This window comes from Lycium ferocissimum, chromosome 5 (genome assembly GCF_029784015.1).
Source record: "Lycium ferocissimum isolate CSIRO_LF1 chromosome 5, AGI_CSIRO_Lferr_CH_V1, whole genome shotgun sequence".
NCBI lineage: Eukaryota > Viridiplantae > Streptophyta > Magnoliopsida > Solanales > Solanaceae > Lycium > Lycium ferocissimum.
The window spans coordinates 66,268,988-66,291,621 of NC_081346.1; the positions used below are offsets into that span (position 1 = coordinate 66,268,988).

Below are 22,634 nucleotides of genomic sequence, written 5' to 3' on the forward strand. Positions count from 1 at the left end.
TTTATTCTGTTCTTTATTTTCCTTGGAGAGAATCCATCATTGTTGTTGGTCTCTAATGATTCAGATTGTTGGTCTCTAATGATTCAGATTGAAGCTGATCCTCATGTATCATAATAGTGACTCTGTTAGGAGAGAAAACCTCTATTTGTTGGTAGAAGTTTTGATGTGTTTATCCTTTGATTGTTGCTGCTTCTTGGTTTCACCCTTTTCCCTTTAATCCTGGTTTGGATCCTCAATATGTAACTTTTCAATAGCAGGGGTCGTATTTAGACCAAAGGTAAGCTTTATACCTAGTAGGGCCCTGATCTCTGAGGGAATACTAGCAGCACATTTTGACGATTTTTGTTGTGGATATTGTTGTTCTTGTTGTTGATGATGTTTCTTTGTTCTATCTCTTTGGGACTGCACTGAGTACTTTCTTCATGTTGCTGGTGATGAGAATTGAAACTATTCCTTTCGTCTTCCTGGTGGTTACTTGGAGGTTCATTGTTTGTGATGGGAGTATTACTCTGGGGCCTAACATTGTTGTTAGAATTAGCTATCTACTCCTAAGTATTGGTTTTCTTTGATTTTCTTGTCTTTCTTCTTTTTCTTTTTCCTCTTGGTAGATTGAATGATATTTAGTAACACACTGGACTTTTTGTTAGGCATATTCCTTTTGCTGGACTTTTTACTAGTCTTAGCTTTGTCCTTTCCCTTATCAGTTTGAGCATTTTTTTATATAACCTTTTTTGTGGCAACTTGAGTAGTGTTAATACCATCACTTTAATATTGGTTCTCATTGGTGTTAGCCTTCTTAACATTCTTGTTCCTATTTTTGTTCTCATCAATTTCGGGTGCATTATCCCCCTTTCTGATCTCTTTAGAATTGTCCTCTTGAATCTAATCCTTAGCATTGTCATTCTTAATTTTCTTAGTCTCAACAACCTTCTTCTTTTCTAGCACACGACAATCAACCATCATATGACCCAATTTCCTACAGTGTCTGTAATAGTTGGGGATGCCCTCATACTCAAGTTTCTGATAAAATCCCTTAAGAGAGGAGTTCTCTTTCTCAATACCAATCCAGACCTGGTCTAGCTGAGGTTTGACTAAGTCAATTTCGAATCTAATCTTGGCCATGCTAGGTCTAGTTCTATATTTTGTAGCCATATCCAGTTCCAATGGGGTTCCGACATTACTAACAATTTATTTTAGGTGATGCCAAGTATGAAGATGAAATGGGAGAGTAGGTAAAAGGACCAATACCGGAACAATAGGTAAATCTTCCTTCGGCTTAAAGTCCAGTGACCATTTCTAGAGCCACATCTATTGCCCCTCATGTCAATTACTCGCCTATACCAAACCGTGTTGAAATCTTCCTCATTTGTTAAGTCAAGAAAGATATTGTAAGTGTTGAAAACACCAAGTTTGGTCATCCCTTTCAGCAAGATGAGTTCTTTGAAGCTTGACCTAAGTCGTTCAGTCTGAGGTCTAGCACTGAAGAAATGTCCAACAAGGATGAATTTGCACTCTGTTGCCATTAAACCATAGTATTCCGTGTGTTGTAAAATGACAGTAGGTACACCATTGTGAGCAATTTGTTTAGCATTCACTGATTCTTTCCCATGGCGAGTAGGGATGGTAGATGAAGAAAGGATCGAAAAAATTATGTTCGCATAAGAGAGTAGAGAAAAAATTGTGTTGGTGGTAGGGTTCGTAAGGTTGGTAGGGGTTGAGGAGACATCTAGACGCGCCGGAACGGCTCCGTCCGACGGTTCCATAAGGAGACGCGTGGCCAAATTTGCTGTGTTAGGTAACTGTTGGGAGTAACGTCTTTAATTTGTACGGAGAGAGAATTTTAAGAGAACAAAGACTGCTCATGGTAAAACAATTGAATTTTATCATGATAATTTTAATAGAAGTAAGTCTGTTAATACAAATGAAAATATTCCCAATAGCCAACAAATTGCACTATTTTGAGTCTCTATAACTTATTAAAATTTTCTGAATTCCTGCCTTATAGGTAAAACTAAACTATGTGCACACTACAACTAGATCTTATGCTTCATGAGCAACAGACGTTTTGCCTAACAATTTTTTTATGTTGAGTCATTTCTTAAATATTAAATTAAGAGGGTAAAAAGTTCAATATCAAAAAAAACATTGTAGAAAAAAACCTAAAAGCTCTTTTCTCTCTCGGCGCATGTTAGGTGCAATTTGCTAACCTGCGCTTTTCCCCATGGGAAGGGGATGACCGAGAAAGGATCAAGTCACATCTCTTCCTCCAACTAACAAGGTTGGGGAGCTTCCACCACAAGGTACTGGTAAGGGTGGGAATAAGGCAAAAGGAAAGACAATTCTCAAGGGTTTCATCGCAGCGATTGCTGAAGAAGATGACCTTTAATGGCCTGATTTATCGATTGTTCATGCTAAATCTAAGTCTCCACCTTCAGTCAATACTCATAGTCAGATCCCAATTGGTGTTGCCATAATATCCAATACAACTACTGATCCTCCAGCTCTGGTGAATGCCATCCCAGTTATGGATGCTGCACAGATCCTAGCTCAGGTAAGTATGACTGATGTCCCTAGCTCGAGTGATGTTGGTAAGCAACCCCCAACTCCGGTGGGGGAAGCAGTCAATGTTAATCAAGAGGGTCGAAAATAGGCTGGTCTATTTGAGTGTAACAAATTTGCTGCAGGGGGAATGAACTTGATGTATATTCCTCCTATCATTGGGGAAGGGGGGGAAGAGGGGGAAGGGATTGTTGTTTATCTACTTAATGAGGACTTTGAAGAAGAAACCCAGAAGTGGAACAAATCTCTAATTCTATATGTTGTTGGTAACACCCCATCCATCGGTGCTATTGAAAGATACATTTCTAGTCAATGGAATTTTATATCTAAACCGAAGGTGCTTTACCAAAATGATTGGTACTTTGTAGTTAAATTGAACAGTGTTGAGGCGAGGGATGAAGTGTTGTTCTTAGATCCCTATACCATCAACAACAGGCCTATTATCACTAAGGCCTGGACTGCTGACTTCGATTTCAATGAAGAAGTAATTAATAAGCTTTCTAACTTGTCTCTTACTAGCTAGAGTATGGATGCCTTGAGTAGATTAGGTCGTGCTCTTAGAAGACCACCGTAAGCTGATGACTGCACTACACACGCTGGTAGAATCACACATACAAGACTACTAGTGGAAATGGATATAATTAGGCCCCTACCAGGAAGTGTTAAAGTGTGTGATCCAACTGGTAAAGTGGTACACCCGACTGTCCTCTATGATTGGAGTCCTATGTACTGCCCTGTCTGCTATCGAATTGGGCATTAATGTCCAGCAGCTCAAATGTCTAAACAAGTGGAATGGGAGGTGAAACAGAACGTGAAGTGTACTAAACGGAAACAGGTATGGAAGTTCAAGAGGCAGCTAGATCCAACTGTGGACTCCATTGATGCTCAAGGTAGATCATCGGAGGATTATTGCCTTGAAGATTTAATAACTGTTCTTGAGCAAAGTTAAGGTGAACAATGGCAAAATATTAGCAAGAAAGTTGCAACGTCTCCCTGGAAGATGCCTCCCCAACAAGAAGCAGTATTATCCAATGCATTTATTGCATTGCTAGAGAATCTAAATGGTTTTTAGGTGTCTACATCATAGCCTAAATATGGTAAAGGCATGACTGAGGTGAAGGATAGTGGGGGCACTCTGTTTTCTCCTTTAAAAATATCATGAATTTTTTTTCGTGGAATCTTAGGGGTATAAATAAGGTGTATAAACGCAAAGAGTTTAGAAAATTCTGCAATACCAATAGTTGTTATAGAAAATAGAGTACAGGAGAGTAATCCTTCAAAAATTATTCCTAAAGTAGCTATCACTTAGCACTGGGTTGCGAACTACACTGAAGCACCAGGGGGAAGGATCTTGATTCTCTGGACCAGAACTTGGTTTATTTTATCCCAAAGGTGAAGCACCAATAATTTATTTATGGGCATGTGATTATTCTACATTCACAAAATTTATTTGAAATCAGTATGGTTTATAGACTGCATACCACCACAGATAGGAAGGCACTATGGAATGATTTGAAGGATGTCCTCAATAATCTAGATAAACCTGGCCTGGTAATAGGGGATTTTAATACTATCTTGTCAGCAGAGGACAGAATAAATGGTAATACTAAAGATTTTTGGAGAATTTATCCAAGAAACTAGGCTTATAGAGATGAAGACAATTGGTAAATATTTCACTTAGTCTAACAACCATATTTTGAGTAAAATTGACAGAATTTTAAAAAATGATATATGGATCCAAAAATGGCCTCTTTTAGAAGGAACTGTCATGGATGCGCACTTTTCTGATCATAACCCTTTATGTGATTGTTTGAACAAGAACCTCCTAAAAGGCCTAGCTTATTCAATTTCTACAACTATCTTACTGGTCATCAGAAGTTCCTGCATATTGTGGAAGAGCACTGGATGAAACCAGCTACTACACTACTATGATGAGAGTTTGTAATAAGCTTAAATAGGTCCAAACTGGTCTCATTATGCTCACTAGAACTGAATATAATGGGGGTGGAGACTAGAGTTGAGAAGGCTAGAGAAAGACTACAAGCTATCCAAATTCAACTAAGGGATCAAACTTAATTCTTAGAGTCGGTGCTGGAGGAAAAAAAAGCAAAACAACAATTGGAGAAGTGGTTGATGACTGAAGAGAGCATTGCCTAGCAGAAATCAAGGGTTCAATGGCTTAAACTAGGAGACACAAATACTACTTATTTCCATGCTTGCCTCAAGAATAGACAAGCTCATAATCAAATCAGGAAATTAGTTAGTAGAGATGGAGTCATTTTACAATCAGAAGCTGTTGTTGAGCATGAGATCATAGATTTTTACAAATGATTACTAGGTATTGTTGCACCTCAGATACCTATTGTCCTACCTGATGTTATGTATAATGGCCTAACCCTCACAAGAAATCAACAACTTGACTTAATCAAACCAGTAACAAGGGAGAAGGTCAGAGCAGCTCTGCAAAGTATAAGGGACAACAAAGCACCTGGAAGGGATGGATATAACGCTTTCTTCTTCAAGAAAGCTTGTCCTATGATAGGGACCGACTTTAAGGAAGCCATCTTGGATTTTTTTCAGAACATCCAATATGTGCGAGCCTGTGAATTGAGCAGCAAGCACTTGAATACCTAATGTCAAGAATCCTTCTTCCATAAAGGAGTTTAGACCCATCTCTTGTTGCACTATGTTGTATGAGATCATTTATAAGATATTAATAAGCAGACTCCAACCAGTGATGGGTGGTTTAGTGGATAATTGTCAGATAACTTTTTTACCAGGGAGATTGATTACTGATAACATCCTCATGAGTCACGAGTTGGTAAAGAAGTATGAAAGGAAATCAATCTCTCCAAAGTGTATGATGAAAGTAGATATACAGAAGGCTTATGATTGTGTAGAATGGTCATTTATGGAATAAATCTTAAGACTATTAGGTTTCCCAGAAATCTTTACTAATTGGATACTGGAGTGCATGACTTCTGTATCCTATTCAGTAACGATCAATGGAAAGGCTACTAGTCCATTTGTTGCAAGGAAAGGACTAAGACAGAAGGACCATATCTCCCTTTTCCTGTTTGTGTTGGCCATGCAGGACCTCAGCTAACTACTCAAACCCTTGAAACAAGTGAAAACATTCAATCACCACCCTAGATGTTCCAGAGTTAATCTAGTACACTTGGGTTTTGCTGATGATCGATTACTTTTTTGTAGGGGTGATGTGAAATCTGTATCTGCCTTATATGACAGATTCTAAATTTTTTCTGCTGCCTCTGATTTGATAGCAAATCCACAGAAAAGCTCTGATTATTTTGGAGGGGTTTCATTAATAATCCAACGGAGAATCCTTGATGTGCTAGGCTATCCCAAAGGTAAATTACCATTCAAATATTTGGGTATTCCACTAAGTACTAAGAGATTGACAGCTCTACAATGTGAACCACTAATAGAAAAAATGTTTGGAATTGTTACTTCTTGGACATCTAGATTTTTGTCTCATGCAGGAAGAACTGAACTTCTAAAGAGTGTCCTATTTGCTGTCCAAAATTTCTGGGCACAGGTCTTTATATTGCCAAAGATAATCACTCAGTTCATAGAGACTATTTGTAGGAGATTCTTATGGACTGGCTCAGCTGAGTTTTCTAGAAAAGCACTGATTTATTGGAATCACTCTGTTGTCCTTTAGTAGCAGATGGATTGAACTTGATCAACGTAACACTTTGAAACAAAGCTGCTATTTGTAAACTTCTCTGGCATTTATGTACAAACAAGGAAAATCTCTGGGTCCTATGGGTGCATGCATATTATATAAAAAATGAAACAGCCTAGTCAGTCTGCCTCTTGGATTATATAGAAGGATATTCAAAGCTAAGCATTACATGATGACGGCTGGATATAGGGAGCAGGATGTGCTACAGATTCAGAAATTCTCTATAAAAGCAGTTTATAAGAGGCTTCAAGGTGATTTTCCTAAGGTGCAATGGAGGAAGCTTATATGTAATAATAAAGGATGCCCAAAATGGGTTTTTATACTCAGACTTGCTATCGTGGGAAGATTGGAAACCAAGGAGAGATTGACAAAATAGTGTATTCAAACTGATCTAAAGTGTGTTTACTGTGACCAGGCCAATGAATCACTCAACCACCTATTCTTTCAATGCCCTATTATGGGTGGTATATGGCAAAAACTGCTTGTTTGGCAGGGTATCAATAGGAGTTGTTGGAACTGGACAGAGGAAGTGATTTGGGTTATTAAAACCTGTAATGGACATAGCAATGGTGCTACTGTTTGTAGAATAGTGCTAGCTGCTGTAATTTATCATTTATGGACTGAAAGGAATGCTATCATTTTCCAGAAGAGAATAAGACCCATCCTTGCTCTTATCAAGCAAATTGTTCAAGAGGTTATGTTTAGAGTTAGTTTGTGTCCCAAGCTTGCAATATGTATTAGTCAATTGAATTTTTAACCTCTGTAGGCTTAGGATGGTGAAGTTCTGGTGATTAGTGATGCTAAGAGGCTGATCTCTTAAGCTGGGGTTTGTCCAGTTAAGAGATTTGGGATTATTTTTTTTTCCAGATTTGAGCTGTAGATACTTACTTGGTAATAAATAAACTTTTATTTACCAAAAAAAAAAAAAAAAATTCAATATCATCCCTTATGGCATCCTGTTTGTGCAATTTGATCAATGGGTGAATGGACAAGTTGAGCAAAATTTGAGAGTTGAATATGATTAATTAATCTATCTATGAAAATGGCATGACTTAATCCATTTAAAGTTTGTTCATTTGTAGGGATCTGAATGGGAACATGATGATGGCTTTCCATGGGTCGATTGGCAAGGAAAATAGCAACATGGCAGAAGCAAAAGCTACTCTTTTTAACCTAAAATGGTGCAAGAACAACAGTTTATATCATATTATTTTAGAATGTTATTCTCTTATGGTTGTCAATATGTTAAAAAATAAAATCAATGTCCCATGGTTCATGCACAACGATAAAGGAGACAATGGAGTTGATCAATCAAGGAAATTGTATGATTCAAACCGATAAACCGAATCAAACCGGAAAAAAAAACCCGAGTAGTGGTTTGTTTGGTTTGGTTTGGTGTTGGATAAAAAAACCCGATCATAATACGTTTTTGTTTGGTTTAACTAAAAAAAGTCAAACCGAGACCAAACCGATCCGATTATATATATACAATTTATAAATATTTTTATACATATATAATTTATAAATACGTGTATAACTTTATCACGTTTAAGCATTGATTAGTTAGCTTCGTTCGTGATGCAATCCATTTAAGAATTGGTACCACATCCGATTATATAATTAATTCTTTTTTGGCAATTAAAAGAGACTTTTTCATTACAAATAATATTCTCGTTGTCCAAAACAAACACTACTATAAGGAATGTACCCTAGCAGTGATCAAAACTAGCCTTTATCACATCAAAACAACTCAAACAATAAACAAAACTAGTAGACTAAGGTTAGAAAATCAGCTCATCCAATTTTTTTGTGAGTGTTGTCCACTGGGAACCTCTAACAAACACCTCTTGTATGATCCTCCTTGTAAGTATTTGTGGTGTATAATTAATTCTTAACGCTAAGTTTGAGTTATAATCTTTTTGTTCATTTAGCGATAGGCTTTTTAAGTAAATGTTTAAAAGCTAACTAAAACTCATTTTACGGAACAGTATTGAAGTTGTTTGTTACTACATTCTGTTTGATTGTTATAGTTATACATCACATGCATGTTCTATACTTATTTGATTCATTGTTATGAATTTTTATTTAATGAGTCGATGAATTCACCACACATTTTTCATTTTACATATTTAGAAATAGAAGGGTAAGATGCTTATTTTTAGTCAAGCAAATGCTATTATAAGATGCTTTGTATTGAACAAAAAAAAAAAAAAAAAAAAAAAAACCCGACTAACCCGAAAAATCCAAGAAAACCCGAGAGTGAAAAACCCGATTTGTGTTGGTTTGGTTTGGTTTATCGATTTAAAAACCCGATACAATTGGTTTGGTTTGGTATTTGAAAAATCCGAATCAACCCGGTCCATGTACACCCCTAATTGCGGCCATGTTTTGGGATTATGACAAGAAAATAAAGAAGAATGGAGCTTATTGCCCTGCTGATTTCTATTCATGTCTTCAAAATTTTGTGTTGATGCGAAGGCATTGCTTAATTGTGATCATGTTAAATAGGACTTGACTTCAGTTTAAATTAATTGTGTCTAGGATTAAAGCTACTAATTAATAATAACCCTTCTTGGAGGTAAAGAATTCACTATTCTACTAGCTTAAGAATCTCTTGGATATATGAATCTTTGACTCTAAATAATGAATCTGATTAAACAGTCTGAAGCACATACTATCCAAGTCCTTGTTATAAATAAAATAATGTAGAAATGGCACCAGATAGCCGGTTGGAGCACCCTTATGTAATAACTAGTTTTAAAATTTATTTAAATTTATTCAGTTTTGGCAAAAAAATTTAATCATACTGGAAATAAAATTCAGAAATTCAATGTGTGCTTTTGACAAAAGGAGTCCTTCTGCAGTGGATTACTGTTATTCTTGCATTAAGAAGCCCAGTTGTTACGATCATGAAGATTGAAAGTAGCACATTCGCTTTCACTTGAAAATAATTTAGAGAAATTCACTACATATCGACATATATCAAAGCTCCTCGTGATTTGCTACGTGAATTATGAATGGAGTAAGCTTTTATAATGATATGTCAAAAGTAGTCATTTCGACTATCTAAATGTGGGAATTCAGGCCCGCAATTGAAAATTCTTCTTGAGGTCTGAAATTTGATTTTGAAATGGCTAAACTTTAAATACATTATAAATTCGGCTATTTTTATAACAGCGATCCTAAAAAGGACTATGCACTTCCCCCAACTAATAATATTATTGTGGATCATGCATGTTCATGACTCTTAAAGGATAATTCCCATATGTGTAACGCCTATAAATCCTAAAATAATAGAGGTAGAGGCATCTCTACTTTGCACTTAGTATTAATTGTGCAATACCTTCATGTTTTGTTGCAAAAAAGTCATTGTTGTGAATTTTTGGCATTAACGTTAATCGAGCATACAACCTCATCTACGCTTAGCGTTTTCTTGCTATCTACAAGTTGGAGTTTGGTGTTATAATATACACCGTTCGACTATGACATAAACTACAAATTAGATTCTATAATTTGCAAAACAAAAAAAAGATAAAACATGGCGATGATAACGAGTATCATTTACATGCCATTAATTTCCAAAAAAAAAAAAAAAAAAACTTGTCTCAGGCTCAGTTCAAGTGAAACGTGAGGCCAGTAATACACAACAAAACGCCACGTGGACGAAATCATTGGTTAAAAAACATCCACGTGCATAAATTTATCTAGTGATAGCAAGAGAATTTGGAATTGCCCATCAATGTCTTCATGATAGATGTAGAAACTTCTGGAAATTGGAATATAGCTATAAATTGCCATCTTTTAACTTGTTCTTGAAATGCTTTTAATTAATGGCTAGCAATAAGTCTTTAGGATATGGGGATGAGGAGAGGCCTAACAGACAAACCTCGAAAGCAACTAATTTCCAGAAAATATTTTCTGGTATTTGATGAAAGACTAGAAATATATTTTGAAAAAAGAATTATTGATAATAATGCAAGAAAAATGGATGGTTTTTGACGCAATTTTTGAATATTATTCCCTAGCTCAATTTATATCACATAGTTCGGATTTTCAGAGCCAAACTTATTTATATTGACCGTGAATTCAGACATACAATCTTTAAGTTTTCTTGAAAAATAATATACATATTTAGAAACTACATAAGAAGCACTATAAGTCACAATAATTAACAATTTAAAATATTTAAATGGCATATGAATTAATTGCGGTCAAAAAATTTCTTATCTCACTCTCGAAAAGCGAAAAATGTCATATAAACTGGGACACAGGGGTAAAACTTAATGAAATGTCTCCTAGTTAGTTAGAACAGTAATATTTTCCGTTATACAAACACAAATTACATTGAAATGTGTCATTTTTCCTAAACGTTAAGAGGTGGTAACTAAAAGAATAGCGAAGTTCATATAGTTTTAATTTGAATGATAATTAGTAAACAAATAATTTTGTTCCTCTTGGACATCTTACAGGATTAAAGATGGCCGTGTTTTCTATAACTCATAGCTCAATTGACCGCTAAATTTCTTTAGGAGGTAAATAAATAACTTCCGTGAGATACATTGAGTTCTTTTCATTTTTAATCGAAAATGTCCGGATATAACCTATGTACTATAAGATTTAGAACAAATATAGCCTCCGTTAAAAAAGTGACTTATTCATGCCCCTGCAGTCACACAAGTGTCTCAGATGTACCCTTTGATCCTTTTCTCTTTTTTTTTACTAACAACAACGTCCGAATCAGTTTGTGCAAACTTCAATTATTATATATAATACTTGTTATTCCCCACCAATGCCACTGAAACTTAGGCAAATTGAAAGAAATCACGTTACGTTTTTTGTCTTCCTTATATTTTTTCATAATTTTCACCCACACTATTGATCAGTATATGTTGTACCTACTACCCTTAGGTGCAAATTAAGCTCTTCATTATGCAAGCATGGTGACCAGAAGCCCAAAATTTTCAAATGTGTGATAGAATGCAAATAGTGATACAATGATTGCCTCAAGTTCCCTTTATCTACAATCAAAATTTAAAACAAAATTCAAAAAAGAAAATATTTCTGGAGGAAAAAGCAGCTTAAACCATAACCTCAAAGCCAAGTGGTTCCAAAAATACTCAATTTTTGTTGTTACTCTTTCTAGTGATCCCGTATCCAAAAAAAAAAAAAAAAAAAACAAAAAAAAAAAAACAAAAAAAAAAAAAAAAAAACAGAAGCCATGTCAAAAAACTAAAGGCCCCTTGAAATGTCCACCTAATATAGCCAATCTTCAATTGTGTGGCCGTTAGGAATTCGTAAGCCAAATCCACATAAATTTTCATACACAACACATCAACGTGTGCTATAAAGCCTACCACTTGCGATACTTTCTTCACCAACCAGTTGTTGAATTTTTTCTCAGCAAATTACAAAACAAAATTTGCAGATCAATTTTTATTTTTTTTGGAGTCTTTAGAGTTAGTCAAATACCATGGCTACCTCCGTCTCACCCATTGGAGCTGTCAACAAGGCACCGGTACTATGTGAAACACTTTACAATTTTGTTTATTATTTATAACACTTAATTTTAACTGTCTTTTACTAAGATATAAGACCTGATACTATTGTTCTTTTCTGTTAAAGACAAATATAATTCCATGCAGAATAATATACGTTAGTTTAAATTGATCTTTTGGTGTGTATAAAAAGATAATTAGGGGTGGGAGTTATAGTTGTTCACTTTGGTACATATTAATAAATATTCTTGGGTAATGACTTGAAAGTGAAGTATTTTCAGTAAATTCTTTGATGAGGTTTTTGAATTTTGTGTAAAATAGAATAGAAACTTAAAATGGATGATTTAAGAATGTTTGTGGTTAAGATTGATAACAGGGTGCCAAAAGACTATAGATTGTATGGTTTATTCAAGATTTTCTCAGATATCATCCATGATATTATATTTCTTTTCTGTTAAAGACGAATCAAATACCATGCAGAATAATAAACATTTAGCTTAAATTGATCTTTTGGTTTGTATTAAAAAAATTAGTGGTGGGAGCTATAGTTGTTCACTTTTATACATAATAAATTTTCTTGGGTAATGACTTGAAATTGAAGTATTTTTAGTAAATTCTTTGATGAGGTTCTTGAATTTTGTGAAAGAAGAGCAAGTAACTTAACTTGATAATTTAAGAATGTTTGTGGTTAAGATTGATACTCTATTCGTAGCAATTTATGTGAAGGTATTTGACTTGACGGGAGTTTAAGTGAATAAAGGAATAATTTTGAAACTTGAGGTCTAAAATAAGTAATTAGAAAGTTCTCTGGCTATAAATTACTATCTCATTAATGGTAAAATGGAAAGTTTGAGGTAAAGGTATGTTATTCTTTTTGGGACTAACTAAAAAGAAAAAAGTATCGGATAAATTCGGATGGAGGGAGTAATAGGGTGCCAAAGGTTGACATTTGAACCAGAATTCGGTAGGATAAGACTATGGATTGTGTGGTTTATTCAAGATTTTACTATGGTTGTGTGGCTGTTACTGAAAAAACACATTGCTGCAGTTGAGTTTGAACAACTCTGTTGCTGGAACTTCAGTTCCAGCCACTGCCTTCTTTGGCAAAAGCTTGAAGAAAGTGAACAACAAAGTTTCCAGCCCCAAGGTCTCAAACAAGAGCTTGAGAATTGTTGCTCAAGAAATCGATGACAAGAAACAGACCGATGGGGACAGATGGAAGGGTCTTATTATGGATGCATCCGATGATCAACAGGATATTGCAAGGGGTAAGGGTATGGTTGACAGTCTTTTCCAGGCTCCTACGGGTCAAGGTACTCACCACGCCATTATGAACTCCTACGAATACCTCAGCCAAGGTCTTCGCCAGTAAGTTCTTCATGCTGAACTGTGTGATCATCTCATGTGAGTGCTTACACTGCTAGAAAAACCACACTTCAGTTTTGTTCCTTGACACAACTCTCACATGCAATCCTAATCCGATGCCATGTTAATTGTGCGGTCATATGGTCTAAAAGCTTAAGCTGTTAGAGAGACCATGCCTTTATTTACTTAATTATATCCTTGAATGACCCTCACATGCGGGTCTGAACCGATATCATGTTGAATTGTGTGACCATATAGTCTAAAATCTTAAGCTATTAGAGAGACTACACTTTTATTTACTTAATTATGTCTTTCGACACTCTAACTTCAGAAAGAAACTGTGTTACAATTCTTGAAAATTTTGAGAGCTAATTGTTTCTGAAGTTTTGATTCTAAATGCATTTTCACCTGGCTTATCTAGATACAACTTGGACAACAAGTTGGATGGACTCTACATCGCTCCTGCTTTCATGGACAAGCTTGTTGTTCACATCACCAAGAACTTCTTAAAACTCCCCAACATCAAGGTCTGTTAAAGAGATGTTTCTTCAAAACTTCTGTCTTTAGCAATCTTTTATGGTAAAAGAAGACTGAACTTTGTGTATGTTTCTTCCAGGTTCCACTTATATTGGGTATTTGGGGAGGAAAAGGTCAAGGTAAATCATTCCAATGTGAGCTTGTCTTCAGAAAGATGGGAATCAAGTGAGTATTGCCTAAAATAACATAGGAATTTTTTTCGAGGAAATGGACTAAAGTTACTTGACAATGTTCGGTATTTTGCAGCCCCATTATGATGAGTGCCGGAGAATTGGAAAGTGGAAATGCAGGAGAGCCCGCCAAATTGATTAGGCAAAGGTACAGAGAGGCAGCCGAAATCATCAGGAAGGGAAACATGTGTTGCCTCTTCATCAACGATCTTGATGCAGGAGCCGGTAGAATGGGTGGAACTACCCAATACACTGTCAACAACCAGATGGTGAATGCCACTCTCATGAACATTGCTGACAACCCGACAAATGTCCAGCTCCCCGGTATGTACAACAAGCAAGAGAATGCCAGGGTCCCTATTATTGTCACTGGTAACGATTTCTCCACATTGTATGCCCCTCTTATCCGTGATGGTCGCATGGAGAAGTTCTACTGGGCACCAACTAGGGAGGATAGAATTGGTGTTTGCAAGGGTATTTTCAGAACTGACAACGTGCCTGATGAAGCTGTTGTCAAGATCGTCGATAGCTTCCCTGGACAATCTATCGGTAAGGACACTAAAATAATTGGGTGTTTTTCATTTTTGGCCCGTTGGCCAAACTTAATTACAGGCGCTAGCCAAAATATACAAAACATATACACTTATTATGTATATAATATGTATATGTATATTTGTACTTAATATACAAAACATATACATTTGTTGGCTACTATCTCTAAAGCGGTCCAAAAATGTAAATATCCCAAAAAACAAATCAAAGTTTAAAATTTTCTTAAGATGAGTAACAATGTAAATGATTATACTGATAGATACTTTTGTTTTGAAAATAGACTTTTTCGGTGCTCTGAGGGCGAGAGTATACGATGATGAAGTGAGGAAGTGGATTGAAGGCACCGGAATTGAACAGGTTGGAGAGAAACTTTTGAACTCTATCGATGGACCACCAACTTTTGAGCAACCAAAGATGACCCTCGATAAGCTCCTCGAGTATGGTAACATGCTTGTCCAAGAGCAAGAGAATGTTAAGAGAGTTCAATTGGCTGACAAATACCTCAAAGAGGCTGCACTTGGTGATGCCAATGCCGATGCCATCAACAACGGAGCCTTCTTAGCTAGTTAAGAAATCTTCGTCGACTTATAGCCTAAAACAGGAGGTTTGATTGATGTTGTTTATGAAAGGCTCTTGCAGTAAGATTGAAAATGGAGAAGAGTTTCTTGACTTTTCTCTTATCACTTTGGATGCAGGAAAAGAAGCACATGTTGATATTCCTGTTGCTGAAGGCTCTACTGATATAATTACAACAAAACTTGATTCAACTTTTATGGCTGAAGATGGAAACTATCTTTTCAAATTTTAATTGCACTTTTTTGGGAGTCTATTTGATATGACCTGAATTGTGTATTTATGAAATCAGTTCTGTTATGTTAATACAAGATTTGTTTTGACTTTTTCTTATCTAGGTAATAAATTTCTTGAACTTGAATTTCATGTTTTGGTTTATCCAAATTAAATATGGGACCCTTAGTATTTAAACTCTGTGAGGTAACACCACTAACTCGGAAAAAGGGAATAAACACCAAAGAGAAGAAGATTTGAGTACCGTATAAGACTGGAACTACAAAGTAGAACACATCATATATCACATCATATATTATCTGTAACATTACTATAACTGCAGGTTTATTAATTTCAAAAACATATTTAAGTGCATCGGAGTGATCAGACTGCTATCATTCAAGTTTGTGTTCTTCATTCATGTTTTCAAGCCTTAATCTTTAGTGTTCTTCTTCATATATTTTTATAACACTTACATGATTCAAGTACTTGGCATCAAGCCTAAGGGGATAGATACTTAAAGTTTCACTTGAGGCAACATATTATATGATCTCCAGGAGACAAAGAAACATCTCAAGAATATTTCTGCAAAGAGAGATACTTACTTTCACAGAATGCAATAGTTCATCTTACAAAAGCATGTTTCACAGAAATAAAACACAATCCATGCAGCTTCTGAGTAGCTGATGTATATAGTTCCATCGGAGTACAAAATGACTTAACGTTGTCAGTTGAGGAAGGTAACGACCGCCCGGGAAGACGCCCTAGGCAGACTTAGTAATCTCTGAGCTACTTTTAACAAGGACTCTGGTGAATTTTCACCCTGATCCCTTTTTGCTATGATTACGAGATTCTCTAGCACCCTCCCGTTCTTCAAAATGAACTCTAGAAACTGAAATATGGAGTGTTCATCCACAAATTGGGTAATCTTGACTGTCTTCAAATGATGCAGCAAGCATTTGACGTGCTTCGCCTGTGACACTAAGTAGTTCGAAATGCAGAAGTTTTCTGAATCTGCTAACTCTGTGTTTTTTGGCTAGAATAACATTTCAAAGATAAAGTTTACTTACATTTAGATAGAACATAAAACTGATAACACAAATGATCTCCAGAAGTCAGTAGAGGAAAATGGATATGTTTTGGGGTAAATGGAAATTTTACTCAAGAAAATGTAGTGAGTATAGATTTTAGTTTGTCAACTGAATCCAAATTTCCATAAAGTTATAAACTAGAGTGAATAGGTTAAACCTCTGTAAACTATCACCATTTTGTGAGTTTTATACCTAAACTTGTTATGCCTTATAAAATTTTATCGTTTGAATTGTGTTATTCTCTTCTTCCATTTATAACATAGAGGTCGTGGCCCCAAGAGCCTAGCTTAAAGTCCAGAATGTTTCTTGGAGTGATGAATTAATCATGTTTTAAGCGGGTATTTGATAAATAAACAGGATTCATCCCAAGTACATGAATATTCTTAGTTCATGTATTAGAAGATTAATGTAAGAAAACATGAATGGATTTTTTCATGTATTTGGGAGAAAAGGGAAATATAGAATTAAACCATGAACATGTACTAGACTAGATTCACATTATTCTTTCCTCCACTTGTTTTCAAGGGAATTAGATTGACTGAGAGTGCTCTTCTCCCCAAATTTCCGACAAATACCCGATGCAGAATATGTAAGATAAGAAATAGAGAACACTAAAAGTTTAGGAAATGTGTACCTCTTCCCAGAACTTAGATTCCATGTCTATTATTAGCATCTGTAAGCCTCGTGAACCTTTTAGCAGGTTAACTGTCCCCAAAAGACCATCTTCCTTCATATGTATATTTAACGTGACACATTGGTAAGTCGAAATGGGAAAACGAATACGTCTCTTCTCCCTTTGTGCTAGAACCTTGTACCATCAAAATCACAGAATCCAGAGAAAAAAAGTAGATATTTCAGTACCCACTAGGACAAGCAAGCTCGATCTAAATTTCATGACGAAGAAATTGTATAACGTGCACAGTCAAAATATATAGACACACAGCCAAGCCGTTAATGTCTTCACAGCCAAGCCGTTAATGTCTTACACCTTGACGTATACTAGAACATAGGTAAACATGATAAACTTTTGGCTTGCTTCCTTCCGATAGGATCTAAACCAAGCAATGCGGTGCTACCACCGAGAATTATGTGCTACTGGTCCTTGTCATTTTCTTAACTCAGGCCACATTATGTGGAAGTCTGGTAGTTCAGTGACAGTAGGAATCCTAAATAGGTAAGGAACAAAATAAGATCCGTAAAAGGTTCATGGCATGGTTGAATGAAGAGAAACACAGAAGACTGAGAGAAAGTACAGGAAACATTACCAGGAATTTCAGTATGGCTCAGGCCACAATTTGGTCATTTTAGATATATGGAGAAATTTTGCAATTGGAAGGCTAAGGAGATTTCTTCTCAAAAGACTCGGGCCTAATTGGACCTTAGTATCAGTTTTTCTAGTTAGATGAATTCACGTGAGCTAGTGACAGTTCAATTTCCTTGTGAACTTGGAAATTTGTACTTACAGTTGCATTTGAAATGAATATTGTTTTGTTTACAAAGTAAAACACTTATCTCTTGAAGTAATTATCTCTTAGGAAGTAGCCTAATGCTTACATGCGTAATTCACTCAATTCTTAGGATCTTATGGCAGATCTCTCTTATGTATAGAATTCCATGTTTAACATCAAGTTTTCTACCAATTAGATTGACTGAGAGTGCTCTTCTCCCCAAATTTCCGAGAATCATGCAGAATATGTAAGATAAGAAAAACCAATCAGAAATGTGTACCATTAGATTCCATGTCTATTATATTTCCTCTGAACCTTTTAGCAAACTGTTAAAAGACCATCTTCCTTCATATGTATATTTAACGCGACACATTGGTAAGTCGACAGTCTCTTCTCCCTTTGACACACAAAATCAAAATCCAGAGAAAAAAGTAGATATTTCAGTACCCACTAGGACAAAGAAAGAAATTGTAAATGTGCACAGTCAAAATATATATAGACACACATATTAATGTCTTACACCTTGTATTAGAACATAGGTAAACATGATAAACTTTTGGCCTCAATGCTAAACCAAGTGCGGTGCTACCACCGAGAATTATGCTACTGGTCCTTGTCATTTTCTTAACTCAGGCCACATTATGTGGAAGTCTGGTAGTTCAGTGGGTCCTAAATAGGTAAGGAACAAAATAAGATCCGTAAAAGGTTCCATTAGAGAAAGTTTTACCAGGAATTTCAGTATGACTCAGGCCACAATTTGGTCATTTTAGATATATGGAGAAATTTTGCAATTGGAAGGCTAAGGAGATTTCTTCTCAAAAGACTCGGATAATTGTACCTTAGTATCAGTTTTTCTAGTTAGATGAATTCACGTGAGCTAGTGACAGTTCAATTCCCTTGTGAACTTGGAAGTTTGTACTTACAGTTGCATTTGAAATGAATATTGTTTTGTTTACAAAGTAAAACACTTATCTCTTGAAGTAATTATCTCTTAGGAAGTAGCCTAATGCTTAACACTCAAAGGATCCTATGGCAGATCTCTCTTATGTATTTCGTTTAACATCAAGTTTCTACCAATGTGCCTGACGTACATAGAATCATGCCTAGAAAGCAAAACCAATCAGATAACCATTACAAGTATTTCACTCTGCTCCAAAGGTTAAGACACCAAATATACACCTCACAGGACACACAACAAAAGGACCCTACAAAGAATGCGAAACAAAAGACCAAAAACATATTACTTGTTTAGAATACTAACCTCAATGCACGAAGCGCCCAATGTTAAGCTCTCAACATGTTTAAGGGTCCTAACTAACTCCATTAGGTTTTCCTGCTGCCATTTTAAGTTGTTGTTTTCTCTAGGGGATAAGTATTGTATACCGTAAAAACCGGGTCAACGCATGACCGATGAGGCCAGAGCCAAAGACAGGTCCAAATGGGTACGAGCACGTTCAATCTTTGCTCCACACCGGGATGTTGTACGGGACAACCGACCCGAACCAAAATCGGTTTGGTCCGGATTGTCGTAGCCCGGATGAGCGTGTCCGTTGGTCCCGGCAACCGCCTTGAGGTTACCACGCGTCATAAAACCGTTTTTTGCGGCGACAACCGTACGGGTGTCAGACCGTATGGATCAGCCTTATCTTTTTTAGGGCTTATTCATAAAGGCTTTTTGTATTGTACTAAGGGCCCATAAGGAAAACCTATAAATAGAGGGCAACCCTCCCCTTTCTTAGGTTAGCTTTTTTCTCATAACATATCATTGTAACCATCTGAAGTATAAAAGCTCTCTTCAAAGTATTTTGGTCCGGATTCGTATTGTTCATCAACAACTGGTCTAATCCATCTTCATTGTTTAGGCATATTTGGCTCATATCATCTACTATTATATTATTTATACACATATATAAATATAATCATATACACATTCCATAGATGTTTCATACCAACTTAAAAGATTAAAGTTCATTCACATATCCTATTTCACCATATACAAATCTAATTGTTACCCGTAATTCGGGGTAAACAAGTCTATGGACGAAAATCGAGGGAGGCATGAACAACGGATGGCACATTCACCAAAACACACTTCGATAAAAAGATCCTGACAGGTTCAGAGACTGAACATTGGGGGCTGGAATTCTCATTACGGAACCTTTGTCATACTCATCTAATTCATAATCAACAGATTCATACTCACTTACAATCAGCACTCTTAAAGAAGGAGAATCAAAAGTCGGATCATTATAGTCCCAGCACGAAAACAGCTCAAAGAATTCCAGTTTTGGAGCACCCACCATAATATTATGAATGCTTTCATCCCACAACACTGAGAACCAGAGGGTTAACTTTTTCAACAAGTTCCAGCTTATCTGCATATCAGGTATAAGCCTGCAGCTCAACATCCTCAACGCCTTGAGCGACGAATTGCAATACACACACGGAGGTGGCAACCAATAGAAACAGTCTGCATTAAAGTCTAGAAAGAGCTCTTCCACGCTATTCCTTGCAGCATACAAAATCCATCCATCATAATCTTTACGAGAACTACCATTTATATATAAGTCAAGTCTAAGTCTTCTGATCTTATAAGTGCCACGACGAAGCATGGTCCGATTCACAAAGTCCACATAATTTTGATAGGGAAAGAAACCTTCAGAACCAAAATCAAGCTCTTGGACAATAGTCCACAGGTGCCGCCAGCGTTTCGAGAGAATTGTTGTTCTGACAACATATCTCATGGGCAGGAATGAGAGGATGTGAAGCAGTATTGGTTCAGGAAGCTCACTAAGACGATCCTTACGGGAAATGGATGAACATTGAGCACAAGCTGTAACAAAATAAAGCTTTAGATTGATCAATAAAGAGCTTACAAGCAGATTGTTCATCAGCAGATTGTTCATCAACAGTAAACCAAAAGGAAAACAGAAAAGGGAGGTTCCAAGAAAAGTTCTACAAAACTAAAAAAAGAAAATAACACAAGTCTTAGCATGAACCCCAATAGATTCTTTCCCTCTTCTCTGTATAGGCATCTTCCCAGGGTACATATTCCCACATGGATCCTCCACCATGGCTAGATTTATAACACAAGCTCACTAATTTATTATTGGCAAAATACTCTTCACTCCATATAGTTATTTGATTGGAATATGGTCAAAGGATGAGTTTATTCCACTGAAGGATTAGATTTTTCAGATATGATAAAAGGAGAAAGTTTTTAATCTTTATCAAGAAACAAACAAAGAAAAACAAATGATGATTGCAGCAGACTAATAAGAGATAAATTCCATCATTTTCAGCTAGAATTAAACAATTTCATGCAATGAACACAATTTTAATATTCCCAAATAACTCAATAATATCAACTAGGCGTAATACAGCTGGCTCTCCAACTTTGGGTGCAGGCACCTCAACTTGTTTTCACTTTGTCAGGCGAACACTTCAACTTATAAAATGATCATCTAGACCTCCAAAATTCACGTGTCACGTCAGTGCTACGTCAATATTTGTGTTTACATGTTTAACTTTATACAAGTTAAAGGTGTCTACTTGTGCACCCCGAAGTTGAAAGGCATAGTTATCAACTGAAGCCAAGTTTGAGGCTTGTTTATGTATTATGCCTATCAACTATAGTATAAAATTAGCAACATTCAAGAATCTGCAACCCCAAAGGACAAGATGAATGGATCAATATCAGCTAGCAGACCTTTTTTTTTGGTTTGGGGTTCTTGAAAAAGCATATGACAATTAAACCTGAAACAACAAGTGTTGGAATCTTGAAAAGTATGCTAGAAAAACCTACTAATTAATCGAGAAGATGCTAACAAAGAAGAACAAGATCAGAAGTCCCATTCACCTGAAGCTGTCGGTAGAGTGGACTGTGGAGCAACACGTGGAAACGCAAACTAATGTTTTTTTTTTTTTTTTATTCCTCCGGTCACTATTTACTTGTCTAAGAGGTATTTGGATTGGTTTTTAAAAGGTAGCTTATAAGTTAAAAGTTAAAAGTTATATGTTGAAAATATCTAATCTTTTGCTTTTGACTTAATTTTGTACTTTTCATGTCAAAAAGTAAGTGTTTTTAAACACTTTTTATCTTTGCTAAACACCACAAAAACTAAAAAAGTGCTTAAAAGCCAATAAGCACCTAAAATAAGTCAATCTAAACGCCCTCTAATTATACTATACTAAGTAGGCTTTTGGCCTTGAAAATCAAATATTTTTCACTTTATTTGAAATTTTGAAGTTGGAGTTGGGTTTGGTTATAGTTGTTGCAAAGAATATTTGGTTGTTTGAATGTAATGTATTGAAAGTGAAAATAAGATTTTAGGTATTTTTCAAATTTCAAAAACTACTTCAAGTTTTATTTGAAATTTTCATGGCCAAACTTTGATTTCAAAATAAAGTGAAATAATTTTTCGAAAAAAAGTGAAAGTTTTTCATGGCCAAGCGGATCCTAAAAATAAATTTTCTCTTTTACTTATCCACTTTAGCATATCAAGGAAAAAACAACCTTTCTTATTTTACCTTTAACATTACTTACTCATTTCCAAATCATTTTTCAAATCTATTGAGACTATACCTCAATTAATATGGATAATATATTAAATATATACTTCATTTGTTAATTCTTAAGTGGTATCTTGTATGTCAAAAGTGGACAAGTAAAAGTGAAAGGAGATAATATTTATTTCTTCCTCTTTATTTTTCACAAAGCGGGAAGAAGAATTAGAACTTGTTTATTTGTGTGTAGTCGCGTGTAATTACACAGTTTGACATGTTTGTTTGACCAAGTAATTATTTAATCAAAGATAAGTGTAGTTGAAAAAATGTAATTAGACTCTTCAATGCTCGAGAAGAAGATGAGAATTGATGCTAATTATGTAATTACGCAAGCTAATGTAATTTTTCTAATTTTA

At 35.6% G+C, this 22,634-nt stretch overlaps 3 protein-coding genes across 4 annotated transcripts; 1 reads left to right on the forward strand and 2 right to left on the reverse strand.

Moving 5' to 3' along the window:
• Nucleotides 1–11,624: 11,624 nt before the first annotated feature.
• On the forward strand, nt 11,625–15,326 carry LOC132057115 (ribulose bisphosphate carboxylase/oxygenase activase 1, chloroplastic-like). 2 transcript variants are annotated; one of them, XM_059449577.1, is made up of 7 exons: nt 11,625–11,783; nt 12,812–13,131; nt 13,550–13,655; nt 13,745–13,830; nt 13,912–14,384; nt 14,668–14,991; nt 15,083–15,326. In XM_059449577.1, exons 1-6 carry the CDS (start codon nt 11,739–11,741, stop codon nt 14,955–14,957), a joined length of 1,320 nt encoding a protein of 439 aa, XP_059305560.1. In that variant the 5' UTR covers nt 11,625–11,738; the 3' UTR covers nt 14,958–14,991; nt 15,083–15,326. The 2 variants fall into 2 exon arrangements, with proteins under 2 accessions (XP_059305560.1, XP_059305559.1); XM_059449576.1 differs by having other exon boundaries at nt 14,668–14,952.
• Nucleotides 15,327–15,763: 437 nt separating this feature from the next.
• Nucleotides 15,764–19,074, reverse strand: LOC132058485 (uncharacterized). Its single transcript, XM_059450971.1, has 3 exons — nt 18,974–19,074; nt 16,899–17,072; nt 15,764–16,209 (listed from the first exon to the last, which is right to left on the reverse strand). The coding sequence occupies exons 1-3, from the start codon at nt 19,034–19,036 to the stop codon at nt 15,901–15,903; spliced, it is 546 nt and encodes a 181-aa protein (XP_059306954.1). The 5' UTR covers nt 19,037–19,074; the 3' UTR covers nt 15,764–15,900.
• Nucleotides 19,075–19,748: 674 nt separating this feature from the next.
• On the reverse strand, nt 19,749–20,990 carry LOC132058486 (putative F-box protein At1g49610). Its single transcript, XM_059450973.1, has one exon. It carries the CDS (start codon nt 20,616–20,618, stop codon nt 19,791–19,793), a length of 828 nt encoding a protein of 275 aa, XP_059306956.1. The 5' UTR covers nt 20,619–20,990; the 3' UTR covers nt 19,749–19,790.
• Nucleotides 20,991–22,634: the final 1,644 nt, after the last annotated feature.